Source organism: Tribolium castaneum, chromosome 9, assembly GCF_031307605.1.
Source record: "Tribolium castaneum strain GA2 chromosome 9, icTriCast1.1, whole genome shotgun sequence".
Classification (NCBI taxonomy): domain Eukaryota; kingdom Metazoa; phylum Arthropoda; class Insecta; order Coleoptera; family Tenebrionidae; genus Tribolium; species Tribolium castaneum.
Genome location: NC_087402.1, coordinates 8,184,609 through 8,200,620, shown reverse-complemented (window position 1 = coordinate 8,200,620; position 16,012 = coordinate 8,184,609). Strand labels below are relative to the sequence as shown.

General features: G+C 33.3%; 2 protein-coding genes and 1 long non-coding RNA gene across 4 annotated transcripts; 1 reads left to right on the top strand and 2 right to left on the bottom strand.

Annotated features, from left to right (window-relative positions):
• Window positions 1-341: 341 nt before the first annotated feature.
• Atet (ABC transporter expressed in trachea) lies at window positions 342-10,682 on the bottom strand. Of its 2 annotated transcripts, none has more exons than XM_008194375.3 (8): window positions 10,394-10,682; window positions 6,278-6,450; window positions 5,917-6,231; window positions 4,907-5,481; window positions 2,004-2,519; window positions 1,857-1,957; window positions 1,652-1,807; window positions 342-1,602 (listed from the first exon to the last, which is right to left on the bottom strand). In XM_008194375.3, the coding sequence occupies exons 2-8, from the start codon at window positions 6,415-6,417 to the stop codon at window positions 1,252-1,254; spliced, it is 2,154 nt and encodes a 717-aa protein (XP_008192597.1). In that variant the 5' UTR covers window positions 6,418-6,450; window positions 10,394-10,682; the 3' UTR covers window positions 342-1,251. The 2 variants fall into 2 exon arrangements, with proteins under 2 accessions (XP_008192597.1, XP_973458.1); XM_968365.4 differs by lacking the exon at window positions 10,394-10,682 and adding an exon at window positions 9,725-9,869.
• Window positions 9,970-10,625, top strand: LOC135267092 (uncharacterized). The gene is made up of 2 exons (XR_010335363.1): window positions 9,970-10,070; window positions 10,131-10,625. It is a non-coding gene; the product is annotated as an uncharacterized LOC135267092 (long non-coding RNA).
• Window positions 10,683-12,647: 1,965 nt separating the features above from the next.
• On the bottom strand, window positions 12,648-15,519 carry bdl (borderless). The gene is made up of 7 exons (XM_064358799.1): window positions 15,164-15,519; window positions 14,683-14,917; window positions 14,352-14,633; window positions 13,895-14,304; window positions 13,489-13,844; window positions 13,144-13,442; window positions 12,648-13,093 (listed from the first exon to the last, which is right to left on the bottom strand). Exons 1-7 carry the CDS (start codon window positions 15,350-15,352, stop codon window positions 12,855-12,857), a joined length of 2,010 nt encoding a protein of 669 aa, XP_064214869.1. The 5' UTR covers window positions 15,353-15,519; the 3' UTR covers window positions 12,648-12,854.
• Window positions 15,520-16,012: the final 493 nt, after the last annotated feature.

Genomic DNA, 16,012 nt, shown 5'->3' with positions numbered 1-16,012 from the left:
TTCGACGTGATTTATTCATTAAAATTAAAAAATATTAGGGCCGGTTTATAGAAAGCTTCTTTAAATTTAAATTCGTCGTTAAAAGTTAACAACGCGAATCGACCAACCAAATTCCTTCAATTTGGTCACGTGATCACGCATTTAATGACGCTCCTATAGACCAGCTCTTAGTTTCTCCCTCGGAAAACGAATTATCAATTTATTAGAAGAAATTTTTTAAAATAAATGTTTTTAAATAATTTTCCGACATTATGTTTTTTCGTTCTGTTTTTTTTTAATTTTAACACGTATTTAAGGTTAATAATAAAAAAATGCCGATATCTTTGAAAATAAAGTTCAAGTTTGGTATCCCTTAGTACAAAATTTTATTTTGTGTGAAATGTATACATACAAAGTGAATTAACAGATATCTTGGTACCTATCAAGAGCTGGCACAATTCAGTTCGCTTACTGTTTTTAACGTGTTATAAGTAACACAATTTAATATGGTTATTATATTCACAAATCAGAGCTCTTGCCATCCAGTACAAAAATGGTCTTGATTATGCGATTACCAACTGTTTTTTATTATTTTTTAAATAAATTTATGGAAAATAAATCTTTAAAAGCCTGTCATGGATATAATAATAAAGGCCCCGATTCCGAGTGGAAATAATTCGATTATTTCAGCTCGAATTCGGTCCCAACACAATTTTTCTCCAATTGTTATAGAAAAATATATCTTGAAAGTATAATTCGGGTGAAAAACTGAGCACAGCCAAAAAGCAAATCTCCTGAAACGGATAACTTCGGGGGCCGTAACAGTAAACTTGCTTCAAACATAATTTAAAATAAGACAAAATAGAATTGGTATGTTTGAGATATACATGTGTCTATGTTTAAATGAGCAACAATGGTAACAAATTGTGCATTATCCCATCTCACGGAACAACTACGTTCGAGAAAACTGCAAAGCATTATTGTCAATAAAAACTCGATTTGGGTTAGCTCTAAGCATTGCTGCTCACTCTATTAAGTGTAATAACTCTAGTTTGCGGCTCTGCAACAACTCTAGTTTAGTACCTTAACGATTTCTGTGAGAGAAACAAATTGTGAGTAGACCCCGCACAACTAATTAATTCAAGTGTTTCAATAAAAAATAATAGATAATATTTAATACCATCACGTAAAAAGTACCTATATATAAATACATCACAATATAAAATTCACTAGACTATCACATAATTAAAAATGTCGAATTTACAATTGCCTTTAACGGACTTGAAGTAGTTTAATTCGCAAGACGAAATATGCGCATATCCTAAGTACAACAAAAAGTCCACAAAGGACCACAACATCGATAGTGTACGTCAACATGTCGCTTTTCATTGCCATTTGGTCCAAGAACTTTGTCGGGTACTTGAAGTGACAATAATCGTCCTGGCAGTCCAGCTTTGGCCTGTCCAAGCCATAGATCGAAATCATTGTAGCCTCAAAACTATACTTGACGTAACTCATGTACGGCAACCACTTTAAGTAGACTGGAATATCTTTGAGATTTGCGAAAAATCCCGAAAATAGCACTAACGGTATCGTTGATATTGGTCCGAGAAACACTCCTCCCTGAAAAAGCACAGTCACGACAGTTCTTGCAAAAGTTAAGCTCACAAACCTCGATATTAAAAGCTGCACCAACCAACAGCCCAAAGCTTTGTGACACTAGAGCCGTCAGTACTGAAATTAGTAGAACCATGGCGAATCTGGTGGCTTCAAGAGGTTGAGAAGTTAAATAGTAAACGCCCATAACGTAGCAAGCAGTTAAAACGATCTAAAAATTATTTTAATTTCGTTAAAAACAAACAGTAATTTATACTTACTTGAAACGGTATATCGGCTAGAGTCTTGGCAAAATAGTACGCTTTAAGAGAGTACCAGTAGTTTAAGTGTTCTCTTACGAAAACAGACATCTCCATTGGAACTAAAACACACGTTCAAGTTGCTACAAAAAACTGTTTTTTACATACATGTCAGAATTGTGGGCATCATCGCGGTAAACATCGTGAACATTGTCGTGAAAAACAAGCACCCGGCATTGCTCATAACTTTGGCGGCATTATTGCCAATATCGTAGTAAATCAGACCGAGCAATATTCCTATGATGATGTGAGCAACGAGCCTCATTCGCGTGAGCGTTTTGTCCCTGAGTGTTATCGCGATCGTCCTCTTCAACAGGATCCAAAACTGGAGCACTCCAGAGGTCGGGAAACCACTTTTCTCAATTTGAGGCAAGTTTTCCGACGAGTCCAGTAACGAGGTTGTGCACGTTGCTGGGGTCGCAGTTGAGGTTTTATTAGCAAAGCCGTTTGGCACAGGGAGGGACTCACACTGTGGCTTTAGCGGTATTGTCTCTTTTGCAATGTCGTTTGAGATGACTTTGCGCTGATCCGATTTTTGTAAGTAGGTATTGCAGCGGCCTGCGTTCACTGCGACGACCAATTTCTGCACGTAGTCGCCGTGCTCGCCACAGGCTACTTCCATCACTGCAAAATAATTATTTTTAGTGGGTGGACAAATAATTAACTAAAAAAATGACCAACAAGAAACTTTTTTTTTGAAGTTCATTATTTTTGAAGCTTGAGTTCAACGAGAAAATTTAATATTTTTGGGTTTATTCTACCTGTAGAATATTTGTAGGTATTTTTAATTATAACAGTTTAGATTAATACTGGGAACTGGGAGATTGGTTTAAAATTCAAGCAAATACTATGTTTAGTTGAGATAAAAGCAGAAATCTCACAATCGTAATATCTTTGTAATTTGTATTAAAAAAAAAATAATAATAAGTAAAAATACCGCTCTTAACACTGAAAAAATTCTATTAAATCGATGACGAACTCTCGTTCCTTTGGGTTCTCAATTTATTTTTCTTTTTTTTTTGGCTGATTTCGTTCGATTTAGCTTACTTTCCGATAATTTCTCTTATTCTCTTCTTTTATTAATAAGATTGTACAATAAATTTTATATTTATGTTTTATATTTTTTTAACATCTTATAATATTTGACTGGGGTGAAAAAAACAGTTGTCCGTTTTTCAGGAATTTGAGCTATTAATCTGGTAGGAAAAATTGAGAACTATTTATTGTTGAGTCCTTTTAAGGGAAAATTACATTTCTTGTTTTTGATCTTTTTTCTTACTTTTCTTTATTTTGGTATGGAAATTAGAAATTAGGCTTGAATTCATGCTGACTAAAATATCTTTTTATGGAACTGCTTAAAACAATATTTCAAAACTGAAAATATAAACTGCTAAACACATTTTTATTTCGATTTAATTAATTATTTTTTGGGGCTAGCAACATTTATGCTTTTATAATGACATAAGAAATAATAATTATTTGCTTGCTTTTCAATAATCTCTCTTATTAAAAAGATTATGCAACAAATTTTATATTTTCAATAGAGTTAGTTCAATCTGATATTTTATAATATCTGAAGACTGAATTAGTTCAATTAGTTCAAGTTGTTCTGTCCTTTCAAGGAAAAAAAAAGAGAAAGTCAGTTATTATTGTTACATTTCTTATTATTTGATCTTTTTTGTTACTTTTCTTTAGATAGGTAGAGAAATCAGAAATTCGGTTTGAATTCATACCAAAAAATCTTTGTATGGCACTGCTTAAAACAATATAATTTAAAACTGAAAATATAAACTGCTAAACACAATGCTCTATTTTAATTTCATTAATAATTTTTTTTGTCTCATCCGAGGCTTTATCTTTTAGAATGTCATAAGAAATAATAATGGTTAAATATTAATTAATTTTTAAAGTATTATTAGTATCTTTTTCAGTTGAATTAGTCAGCTGCAACATATCGACTGATTTGTTAATTAAAATTGCTTTTAACTTGAAAAATTAGTTCAATTTGTGCAAAAATTGCTTTCAAATGAGTGATTTTGGCATGTTTCGGTCGTTCAATCTTGGTGTTTTAATGTAATTGTTTATATTCTGTTGAACACATGCCAGAAATTGTAGGATTGTTTTAAAAAAAAACTCTTATTTTAGGCGATGCAGAAAATTGCAAAAATATGTCTAAATTCTATTTTCAAGTGGGATTTTTTTTACTTAACAAATTATCGGTAATAATTTTTGCTAAACCTTCGTCTATTTTTTTATTTGACATTTGAGAAACAAATTACAGCACTATGGATAGTCTATTTATGTACTACTATAATATTACGAATTTAGCAAAAAATTGGAAAAAAAGGTCAAAGAATTATCTATGGAGTAATAGGTAATTAACATTTTTCTGTTGAATTAGTGTTAAATATCCCAGAATTGGGCAGTTTGTTAAAAAATACCTTATTTCAAAAAAGGAAATCACGAAAAGAAGAATTGCTACCCTTATTTAAAAATTGCTCAATTTTTCCTTTTTTTATTAGATTTTTTTTCTTTTTGTTGAATTAATGTTCAAAATTGCAATATTGGCGTAATTTTTAGTCAAAATTTTGATTATTTTGATAGATCTTTTTATCGGGATTGTAAATTCTCTTGTTCCACAACAATAAAAATATTACTTGAACTTTTTAACAATTTTCACAAAGAGTCAATAACTTATAAAATAGTGTCCGCAAGACAGTGACTCGTCAAGTCAAGTTAGTAGAATCAGTGGTTAAGACAATATAATAATTTCTCAAAAAGCGCAATAAAAAATAAAAATAAAAATAAAACACGAAAATATTGTTTTATAAAAAGAAATCAAAATATTAAAATCGAATAATAGCTGTATTTGCTATAAAAAGCTTCGTAGGTGAATAAATACAAATTTTTTCATAAAGAGATAAAACGTTATGTGTAGAAGCAGTTTAGACCATTAAAGTGATTTTAAAGGAAACAATTCAGCAAGTCAAAAGTTTAAAAGACATATTTACCATAATCAGCAGGATTGTGATAGCTCGGGCAGTTGAGCCCCATGCTCGAAAGGAAAGGAACCAATCCGGAGACGTTGCCCCGATAGATGCACTGTCCCTCCGCCAGCATGTACAGATGGTCAAACATTTCGAATAATCTAGCCGAAGGTTGATGTATGGTACATATCACAGTTCTGCCACCTCTTGCTAAAGATTTCAACAAACATAAACATTGGAAACAAGACGAACTATCTAAACCGCTCGTCGGTTCGTCGAAAAACATTACAGGTGGATTATTTACAAGTTCTAAGGCAATAGAGAGTCGTTTTCTTTGTCCACCAGACAAACTAGCGGCGTAGGTATCTGTACAATCCTGCAATCCCAACGTTTCCATAATCTCATTAATCACAACCTTTTTTTCGGAACGGGTTATTCCTTTCCCCAGTTTGAGATTCGCAGCCACTGTCATTGCTTCTTTCACGGTTAATTGCGGCGACAAACAGTCGTCTTGCATTATGTAACACGACATTTTTCGAAATCGGCGCAGACTTCGCTCTTTGCCGTTGATCAGGACAGAACCGTCCAGATTGGACGTCCTGAAAAAGTACAATAGTCGAAGATTTCGTTTTAAGCGAAATGAATCATTCAGTTTAGACAAATTTATTAATTTAAAAGTGGCCAAAGTCCACTGTTCACAACAGTGTGTATGCAGAAGTCAATTCTGATGACCGGAGACGTTCATAGACCCCAATGATGGACTTAATTAACACAAAAACACTTGTGTTTTCAGAAATTCGTTAGCAATTAAATGCATAAATCAGATGAGTAGTTTTAACCGAACAAACCAATAAAAAGCCGAATTTACGATTAATTTTGTTTATATTTTGGTCCGAAAGTAGGAATAGTTTACAGTTTTTAACCATTTGTTGGCGGGTTTAACTTTCGAAAATTTTAAATCAATCACGTTGTTATTTTTCGTTTCAACCTTTGACTTCACACCTGCTTCAAGGTCGCAGTATAGTAAGTCTTACTTGTATCCGGCCAGAATATTCATCAATGTGCTTTTCCCGGCGCCTGAAGGTCCCATAATGCCAGTAAGTTCGCCAGATCTAAATTTTCCATTCACGCATTTCAGTATTGTCTTGTAACCTCGTTTCCGACCTTCGGAGACCGAATACGATAAATCTATGAACTCTATATCGACAGGTGGTCTTTTTGGCAAGTGGGTGAGAGATATCATGGGTTTTTTATGACCCGTTGGGCTATTATTTGGAACTTTGCGGAGTGCTCCAGAGCTAGTTATTGTCACAGACGAGGAGCCGTTGCAGAGATTGTTCTGCGATCCACTGGAAAATTTTTTTTACAATAAATTACATTTTGTGTCTCATTTACCTTAAAACAGACGCATTATTGAGGGATTCGAGTTCTTTAGGCGGCGGCGAACAAACGGCTCTAGCGTTATAGGACACGGATTCGTTCCCGTCTTCGGTTTCCGTGGAGAGGTTTATTTTTATGCTTTTTGGGTCTGCCATTTTTGTCAAAGATACATCGGTTTGTTGAACTAGCTGCAAAATACGGAAACAAATATTAAACTAATTTCGTAATCTGATAGCTGGAAAAATTTATTTAGAGAGTGGAGATAAGTTGTAACAAATTTGGCGTGTTTGTTTTCCTTCCAACAGTTTATACATCTGTATTTATTAACAATAAATTGAATGTCAGTAAACTGCGGCCTGTTTGGTAGACACAACATTTATGGAGTTCTTGCCGTAAAAGTGTAAATAAAAGCGAAATGAAATATTGTTTAACAACCGTATTAGAATATTTACATCTGTTTTAATATCAAACAATAATTAAATTAATTTTAGTCATTAAGTGTGTGATTACAAACTACAAAGTGTGTGAATTTTGTTTAAGACAATGCAAATTGCATTGACATTTAGATAAAGTTCAAGTAGTTCAATCAGTGTAAATAAGATTAGATCATTATGCTGTGAACCAGACAAACGTTAGGGATATTCGACACAGGTGGAAGATAAATCATATTGTCACTGACTGATAGCAGCGATAACGTGAGCAAAGCTATTGTTCCTTACAATGTATAGCTGCGGACAGGTTTTTTCTTTCAAAACGGAAATTAAATCCGAAAATAAACGTTTAAATAAGTCGGAGATTTTTTTATTGTATACAAGTGAAACGGTAAAATATTCTTTTGTCCAAAGTAAATTGTTTGTTTCATGTGAAACATTCTAGTTATTTATGCGTTTCTCAGGTATCGGAGCAGACAATTTATGTATCTTCAAGTACATATTTTATTCCCTTTATTTGACTAATAAACCGATATAAAACAACACTGAGTCTTTAAATGGTAAATAATTATTTTTATTACCTGACACTGGCGTCACACGTACTACTATTAACTATAATTGTTAAAAATGTCTAACTACTGCACTTTCAAACCACTTGTAGAAATATTTATCATTTTCCACAACAACAGGTAGTGCCCTTGAGGACGTTTCGTACTTCAAATAATTTTATTGTAGGTTCATAGTAAGTAGCTCTGATCGTAATAAGGAAGTTATGAAATTGCTATGCCAAATTGACTTATAAAGGGATATAAGCTGGACTAACCAATAATAAAATTTAGGTGTCGAAAAATAAATTTAATTTAATTGTTTTTCGGAAGGCTTTTTAAAGTTGTAACACTTTTAAAATCAACCAAAATGGCTTTCAAACCTTGTAAAAATCCTTGAACTCATACGAACATTCAAGCAATGATAACACAAATCATAGATTTTACATATTTTTTAAAGAATCTATTTTTTGCAATGAAATAGATAACGATCTGTTTAAATCGTTTGAACTTTATTATAGACAATACAATTTATTAAGCAATCACAATTCATTTGTTATTTAGACTAAAAATTTCGAAATTTTGAAAAATACCTACGACAGCACGAAAATTTAAACAAAAACTTTAATTAAAAGCTTTGAAAAAATGTTCGAAATTGTTTCGTGTAGAATTATAAGAATGATATAATTAGTGATTAAATTTATAAACGAAAAATTTCTCTAATTCAAATAGCTCAAGTAACAATCACACAAAATGAAAGTGACCCGTCCATAACTGACTGCAATCAGTCCATGTCAGAAATCATCGGAGATCAAAAACTATTTTTGGGAGAAGTACGACATTTCGTTAACGTTCTTTGAAATGATTGAGGTTTCTTTTTTGCTGTAAATGGTTGGTTAGGAGAAAATAAAACAATTTTCAAAATCGTTTCGTCGTTTCGACACCTTGAGAGAAGGTCAAACTAACAAATATTTTAATTTGTTTGCGAAAAGAGTGCAAAAAGGTTTTTTCGATTTTCTTAAATTAAAATTAAGACAACTTATTAAAAGCAACTGTTTATGTAATCGCGGTTTAAAAATTTTAATCCGCAAAATGACTAAATTTTTAAACCGCTGTTTTAAAAGTACATTAATTCAGAATTACCTTAAGACGAAAATTTCTAAAATTGTATCGTGAAAAATTATAAGAATGATATAATTACGATGTACTCGCTCAAGGACAACAGCGAATCATTCTACTGATTAAATTCACACATGACAAATTTTTCAAATTTATCAGAAGCAAAGGTTCAAAGCTCAAGCTACACCAACAACGTATCCTGCAAGAAACTCCTTGATTTTTTTCCAGTAGTTACCACGTGTAAATAAATAAACCAGTAGAACAGGTATATTCACACTTTTAGCAAAATTAAACCTAAGTCAGTCATTAATTCCCTGTTTTAGTTGTTTTATTTTTAGAAACAAATTATAAACCATCTCACAACAACAAAGAAGTGCACTTGTATAATTATCATCATTGGGAGAGGTATTTCCGTTATCGTTTTTTAAAAAACAACGTCTTCTGTAGACACAATAAACAAACATTAATATGTGTACGCAAACGATTACTTCTTGTAAAGTTATCGTATATTTCATGTTTGGAAATGTTAAACCCTTTATCTGTGAATACTAACTAAACGCTTACAAAAACATGAGTGTAAAATTTCTATAAACAAAAGCAATAACGTTCTATTTGGTCACAAGGACTGTTTTTAAGTATGTCGAAAAGTCATTCGGTTATTAGTTCCCTGAGTGATGAATGCTTTTAAAATTGTAAATATTCGATAAATGTTCCGAACACAAACGGGTTTTACAACAGGAAAATTGTTTTAAAAACATTACTTTTGATATTAATTGCAATGAATAATCATGAAATGGCTGCTTTTTTATTAGCTCAAAATTTTATTGCTGTTTCTAATGCCTTATATTTTGATAAAATTTCCACTGGACATGACAACTATTTGTTGTCATTAGCAAAATAAATTTGTTACATGTTATAGCTGGCTACATATTTTGATTTTCTCTTTGTTTGAGAAATAGATACAAAGATAAAAAATGTTGAGAGTTAAATCCAAACACGAAATGTGCTTTTTTGGAGCAAGATTTTTTGATTGATTTTAAACTGTTTATCAGTTTTAAGGTGACGAAGATTTCTAGGCGGACAAGCAATCAATAAAAATCTAAAATAAATCACGCAATTTTTGCAAGCCTCCAACTGCTTACGAAAAAGGTAGGATGGTCTGAAATAAAAATCTATAATTACACATTATGGATAATAGCTCAAAATCAAACAAAAAATAAACTTTGATTAAAAAATGCCGCCTGAAAGCATTTCTCTGTATATAACTTTTTGTTTTTGAACGTGCAACATTACAAAAATATATGTTACATACTACTGACGTCATTAATCACAATGTATTAGGAATAAATAATGTACAATTAACTTACATTAATATGATACGTAAACTGCGTACAATATTTTTAATTTTGTGCTGTTTTACTACACATTATAGAGTCCCAAATAACACTAAGAAAGAAAAAAATATCTAAAATAGTGTAAATCATTAGTATTTGTTTAATTATCCACACGCCACACGAGACTAAGTTAATTTGTTTGTCCTGAGATGATAAGACTGTAGAGGAAATAATATTTATGACTTATCTTATTAATACTATTGTTGGTAGCTGTTTTGATATAAAATTATCATTTTGCAATCGAATGGTAATAGCAAGTGTTTTTTAATCCTTTGTGTTTTACCACAACAAAAGTGATGTGGAGAAATTAAAACCCAAGGTATGTAAACAATGAGGAAATAGCCACCACAATATAAATTAATTGTGATCTTTGGAACAGCGAAATTTTATTTATACCCAGGTTCCAAATCCGGAAGTATCTACTTACATTCTCTTTAATACATTTTGGAAATTTAATGTGTTTTAACAAAGCACTAAAAATAAATAGGTGTTTACTGATTAGAAAATACCTAAACTTGCCCACAGGCAAAGAAAATCGCGTGTGGTGATGTTACCTCCATTTGTCCATTATGTTAATGATCGAGAAAGGTAGAATTCCAATTTCTGATTCAAGGAATATTGATTATTAAATGTAAAACATACCGTTCGATGTGTTATAACATCCTTTTCCAAAAATAAAGTATGCGAAAATCGCGGACACACACTGGGTTTCGTTCACTCCACTGACTGCGAATGACCCACACCACAAGTCATATACCCACTACCATCATCAGCTGTTGAATTAACTACAAACATCCTACATGTCGTTTGCTGTTTGAATTGGTCACCTACTAGTCAGTGAAACAAAGCTAACTCCTACGTTTAAGATAGAAAATCCTCTAACCATAGCCGAACGAAAATAACTCATACGAACGCTCGGTACAAACGTACTAAAGAACGAGAAACGATGAGTAACACTATAGGGGTCTTTCCACGTTTGCTTTTACACCATTTTCAACCGTAAAGACCCAAGTACACGCGAACCCAGCTGGCGAAGAAATTACACATTGATTTTCCAGTTTCCATGCGTCATATTTTCGACATTCATGGCGTTTTGTAACAGAAAATTCCGTAAATACTTCGAAGAATTGCAATTGCTATTGATAAAACACCATGGTGGGCACCTCAGCTGGTTTTTTCACTCAAATTTGATAATTTAGGCCAAGAAAGCACCATCTTTCGACGTGCTCACAAAAGCTCAGTTTTCAAATATTTTTTGTAAAAATACTTTATGTATTTTTGGGTTATCTGCAATTGTTATTATTCAAAATACTCATACTTAAGTACGTGTCCTCAATTTTTATCAGTAAAAAACAAAAATTTCCCCTATGAACCTATGATATAAGACCTTTAATTTTGTATGTTACCGTCATAGTCTCGGGGTCATTGGTATTTTTTATTAAGTTAGTACCCAGGTGTTCTTTTTGATTTATCAGATTTTGGTGTGGGGGAGTTCGATTAAAACGAAATTGTTTAAAGTTCAGCGATCATGTTTTTATTGAGGTGGGGATGAATGGCCGAAAGCTGTTACAACAATGTATTTTTAGCACTAAAAATCTTTTTTATAACCTTTAACCCCAAGATTGCGTTTGCAAAAACACATATTTTTATTTTCTCTTAACTACGATTATATCTAACTTCCGTGGCGAACCTATAGCTTTTGAAGACTGCCAATGCTTGTAATTATTTACTTAAAACATTGACACGTAAATTATTTACAATTTTTTTTTAAACTGGAAAAAACTTACTTTACTGTCTTAATAGTTTTTTTCAACGAATATTAAGGAAAAAGTGACGCTTTAAATCCTACTGATTGCGTCAATGAAGTTTATAAAAGACAAGAGTTTGATTAAAATAAAATTGTTTAAAGTACAGCGAGCATGTTTTTTTATTGAGGTGGGGATAAATGACCGAAAGCTAATAGAACAATAATGTATTTTTAGCAATAAAAATCTTTTTTATAACCTTTAATCCCAAGATTATGTTTGCAAAAACACATATTTTTATTTTCCCAGAAACACCTTAATTAAGATTATAACTAATTTCTGTGGCTATTAAAAACTGCCAATGCTCGTAATTTTGTTTTAAAATAGATGGCACGTAATTTATTTTGATTTTTAAATTTTTTTTTGGTTCAAAAATCGGAAAAAACTTACTCCAATAACTTAGTTTTTTCAACTAATGTTAAGGGAAAAGTAACGCCTTAAATCCTATTGACTGCGCCAATTAAGTTTATAAAAGACAAGAGTTGGGTTAAAATGAAATTGTTTAAAGTACAACGATTATGTTTTTATTTTCTCAGAAATACTTTAATTAGGATTATAATTAACTTCAGTGGAGAATTTATAGTGTTCGAAAACTGCCAATGCTCGTAACTTTGTTTTAAAACAGGTGACACGTAATTTAAGTACATTTTTTTATTTTTTTAAACGGGAAAAACTTACTCCATTGTTTTAATATTTTTTAACGAATATAGAGGGAAAGGTGACGCCTTGAATCCTACTGACTGCGCCAATTGCTTTTGCAAAAACATCTAGAAAGAATTCAGAAAATGTTTCAATGTTTTCTGTTAGTAGCACTAAAGCAAATTTTTGTTTCATTTATTTCTGAGGCACCTGTACCTTATTCTTATCAAGGTAAAACAATACAATGTTGAATGAAATTGTGACATTAACTTGAGGATTAGCTGATTATGAATAGAATAACTTGTTTTTTTGTTTTGTAATTGATTATAACTCAAGATTAACATTTTATACTCCTTTAAGTTATTACACGTCTTGTGCAACGAACAAGAAATTGATTGTTTCATGCAATAAAAAAGGATTTAATGTTTGTAGCGGAAAATAAAACTGCAAACTAAAAACAAAACCTTTATTTTTTCTAAAAACAAATATAAGCTACAATATACCTACTTACTAACTCAAAACAATTTTCGAGTCATGAACATAATATTCTTTTTACATTTGGTAGTGTCGTTCGATATCCCCAATAATTATAACAATATTTTTGTCACATTTTTTGTTTTTACTGAAATTATAACATTGCAATGAACGGAACGATCGTCTTATTTACTTCCTTTTACATTTTTCGAATAGGAACTGCACCATTTTTTCCGAGCGTAATAGACTCCAACAAATGCCACAACTAGGAAAGCAAAGCCGGTTATAATCCCAGTTGAAACGGCCCGAATTTTTTTATAACCGGGCACAAGCAGCGTAATTCTTTCACTGACTGATTGTTGGTCGTCGAAAGACACAGCTACGACTTGAATGTTGTATTCGACACCTTCGGACAAACTTGTTACTGAAACATCTTAATAACTATTTCTATATTAATCGGTTGAAGTGTTTTACACAAGTATGACGTATTTCGGGTTTCTGCAGACCCGAAGAGATAATCTTCAGGGCCTTGAAACCACCTCACAATGTAAAATTTGAGGTTTTCTTTGCCATACTCAGGCGCTTCCCATGTCACCATAAAACCGTTTTCCGTTTGATAAACTGAAATGTTCCTGGGATAACCCACAGGGGGGAAAGAATTGCCTCTAAACTTGTCTGTTTCCCCGTCCAAGCCTTTGGTCCACACTCGCACTGACTTGCTAAAAAGGCCATCGCCGTTGTCGTCCTTACACAACACCATGAACTCGTATTCTCTACCTATCACAATTTTAGAATCTTTTGGAACAAAAATCTAAAGACTTGCCAGAGTTTAGACCAGTGATGGTCGCTTCCAAAGTCCTAGACGACAAAACTTGGTGTGTTTTCCAATCTGAACCCTCCACAGCTTTGTACCAGACGCTATATTCAACATTCGATTTTTGGCGTCCGGGGGCCCAAGTCAAATGCACCGAAGAACTTGACGAAATCGCTGTTAGATTTGTTGGAGCGTTTGAGGGAATATTTTCCACCAATAGTTCCGTTTCTGCGGTAATAGTGGCCGCCTTGTTAGTCGCAGAGCACTGATACAACCCTCTATCTTCCTCCTGGATGTTAATTATCGTCAAATTCCCGTCTCTTATTGAGTATCGGCCCACTGGTAGGGACGTTCCGTCTTTCTTCAAGAAACGGGTTAATTAATTGCAAACACCTCATCGGCTTGAGTTACTTTGTACCAAACTATTATTGGTTTGTGTCCGTTTTCCCCATCCCGGGCATCACATGGCATTTCAATCGTTTCTCCTAGTTTTCGCAAATATAAATTATGGGGGGTTATTATGAAAATAGGGGGGCGTTGGACGGTTACAAGGATCGGGGGTGAGGGGCCTTGGGTGCCTAAATCATTGAATGGGGTACAAGTGTACCGTCCACTGTGTGTTTCGTCAACTTTGGTGAAATACAAACTACCGTTCCGTCGGTAGAAAACACCCTGTATGTTGTATGGGTCGAAGAGAAACCCATCCTTTTCCCAACGAAGGTTGGTCAAAGGTGGGTTTGCCCTGAAATGGCAGTCAATCAAAGCTGGACGACCATAGGGCAGGTGGATTTCAGGCGGGGCGAAAATAACCTTCGCTTTATCTGCAATTTAACAATTAACGAAAGTTTTGTTTTTGTGACTGTGATACATTGTACGTTCAGGAACGCTTTGGCAGTTTGTTTTTCCCCATCCACATTCCTTACTTCGCATTCGTATTCGCCCAAATCCCCCATATCTGTCGGGCTTATAACGAGAGTATTTTCTTTCGTAACGTACGACCGTTGCATTAGGTCTTGATACTCCCGCAAGGGAATCCCATCTTTGTACCAATAAACCTTCAGTTCTGGGTCCTTCGCCAAACATACGAATTTGGCTTCATCCCCTTCCAGCGTTGTTTGGTTGATTGGAGGGATCGCGAGTAAATTTCCACCTACAAAATAATAGTTGTGACAATGTTTCCCCAAATTTTGGAACCCAACCATTGACTGTAAGGTGGAACCAAGTACCATTGTTCCTGGAACTGGGGGTTCTGTTGGGAAATAAGACCTGACACTCGTACCAACCCCCGTCCGAGTCTCGAATCGATGTTAAATTAACGGAACCTCGTCCGTATCGACGTTCAGCGTGGTTTAAAGGGTTGAGAAGGTCCACGCGGCCCACAAATGGGTCCATTGAGGTGATCACCCCATTGTACCATGAATAAATTGTCTTCCCCTAAATGTCAAAAAAACAACTTTTGGGTGGTATTTATTATTCAAATTTTTAATTAGTCACTTATTAGGTTTATTAAGTGTTAATTGTGATAATTTTTTTTGAGTTTATCACTGAAACTTGAGTCACTTTATGTTTTAGTAAATACAAGTGTTAATACTATTCAAACAAATAAAAAAATCAGTCGAGTGTCTTTAATTTATTTATTATAAGAATCGTTACTTCTGGATATAGAGGGATGCAACTCACGTCTTTTTTCCAGTTGAGCATGTAGGGGATGGGGATGCTTTGCGGAAAATCGACGTTGCAGTTAAAAATCACGTAATCACCGACCGATGCCGTTAAATAAATAGGTTTCTGTTCTTCGTAATAGTAACATTTCACGTTTAGCACAATTAAAAACACTACGCATAAAAAACTGAAGAGATGAGTATTCATTTTTGAATGTACGTGGACAGAAAGCGATTTTACGACACGCCACAACCATGCAAAAGATTCAAAACTTGTGTCAAATCAAATGTAATAGCGACAGTAACTCGAAGATTAAATTAAATTTGACCCGTATTACACTTCAGCGACCCTTCATGTACGAAACTAAGTCAATTAGGTTTAGTGCTTCAAATGTTGACTGCTACACTGCGTAATAATTCCTAGCTGTAATTTGATATGGCAGGAGAACTAGTTTCAAAATATTTGATTAAAATTTTTGATTTTTGCGTCTCTTCGATGTTACATGCGCTGCAGAAACGGAAAAAGAAAATTGTGCGTTTATGAGTACGTCAATTAGTCTTAATATTTGTCCACCTACTATACAAAAGTACAGATGCGCTTCTCGAAGAAACAATCAAAATTTATTTTTATAGGTGTACAATGTACTTGGCATTTAGATTTTTTAAGACAACTTTAATACCGGCTATAAAAATTTGGCAAATTGATATTCATGCTTGTTACTACAAGGTACCTCTTATTAACGAACTAAATTAATGTAGGTCGTAAAATTAAGGTCTTAATTTCGTAAAGATGAGATAATACGGTGTGTAATTTGTAGCAATTTTTTTTCTAAACTTTATTATGATACGTACTCAATTCTGACTGGAA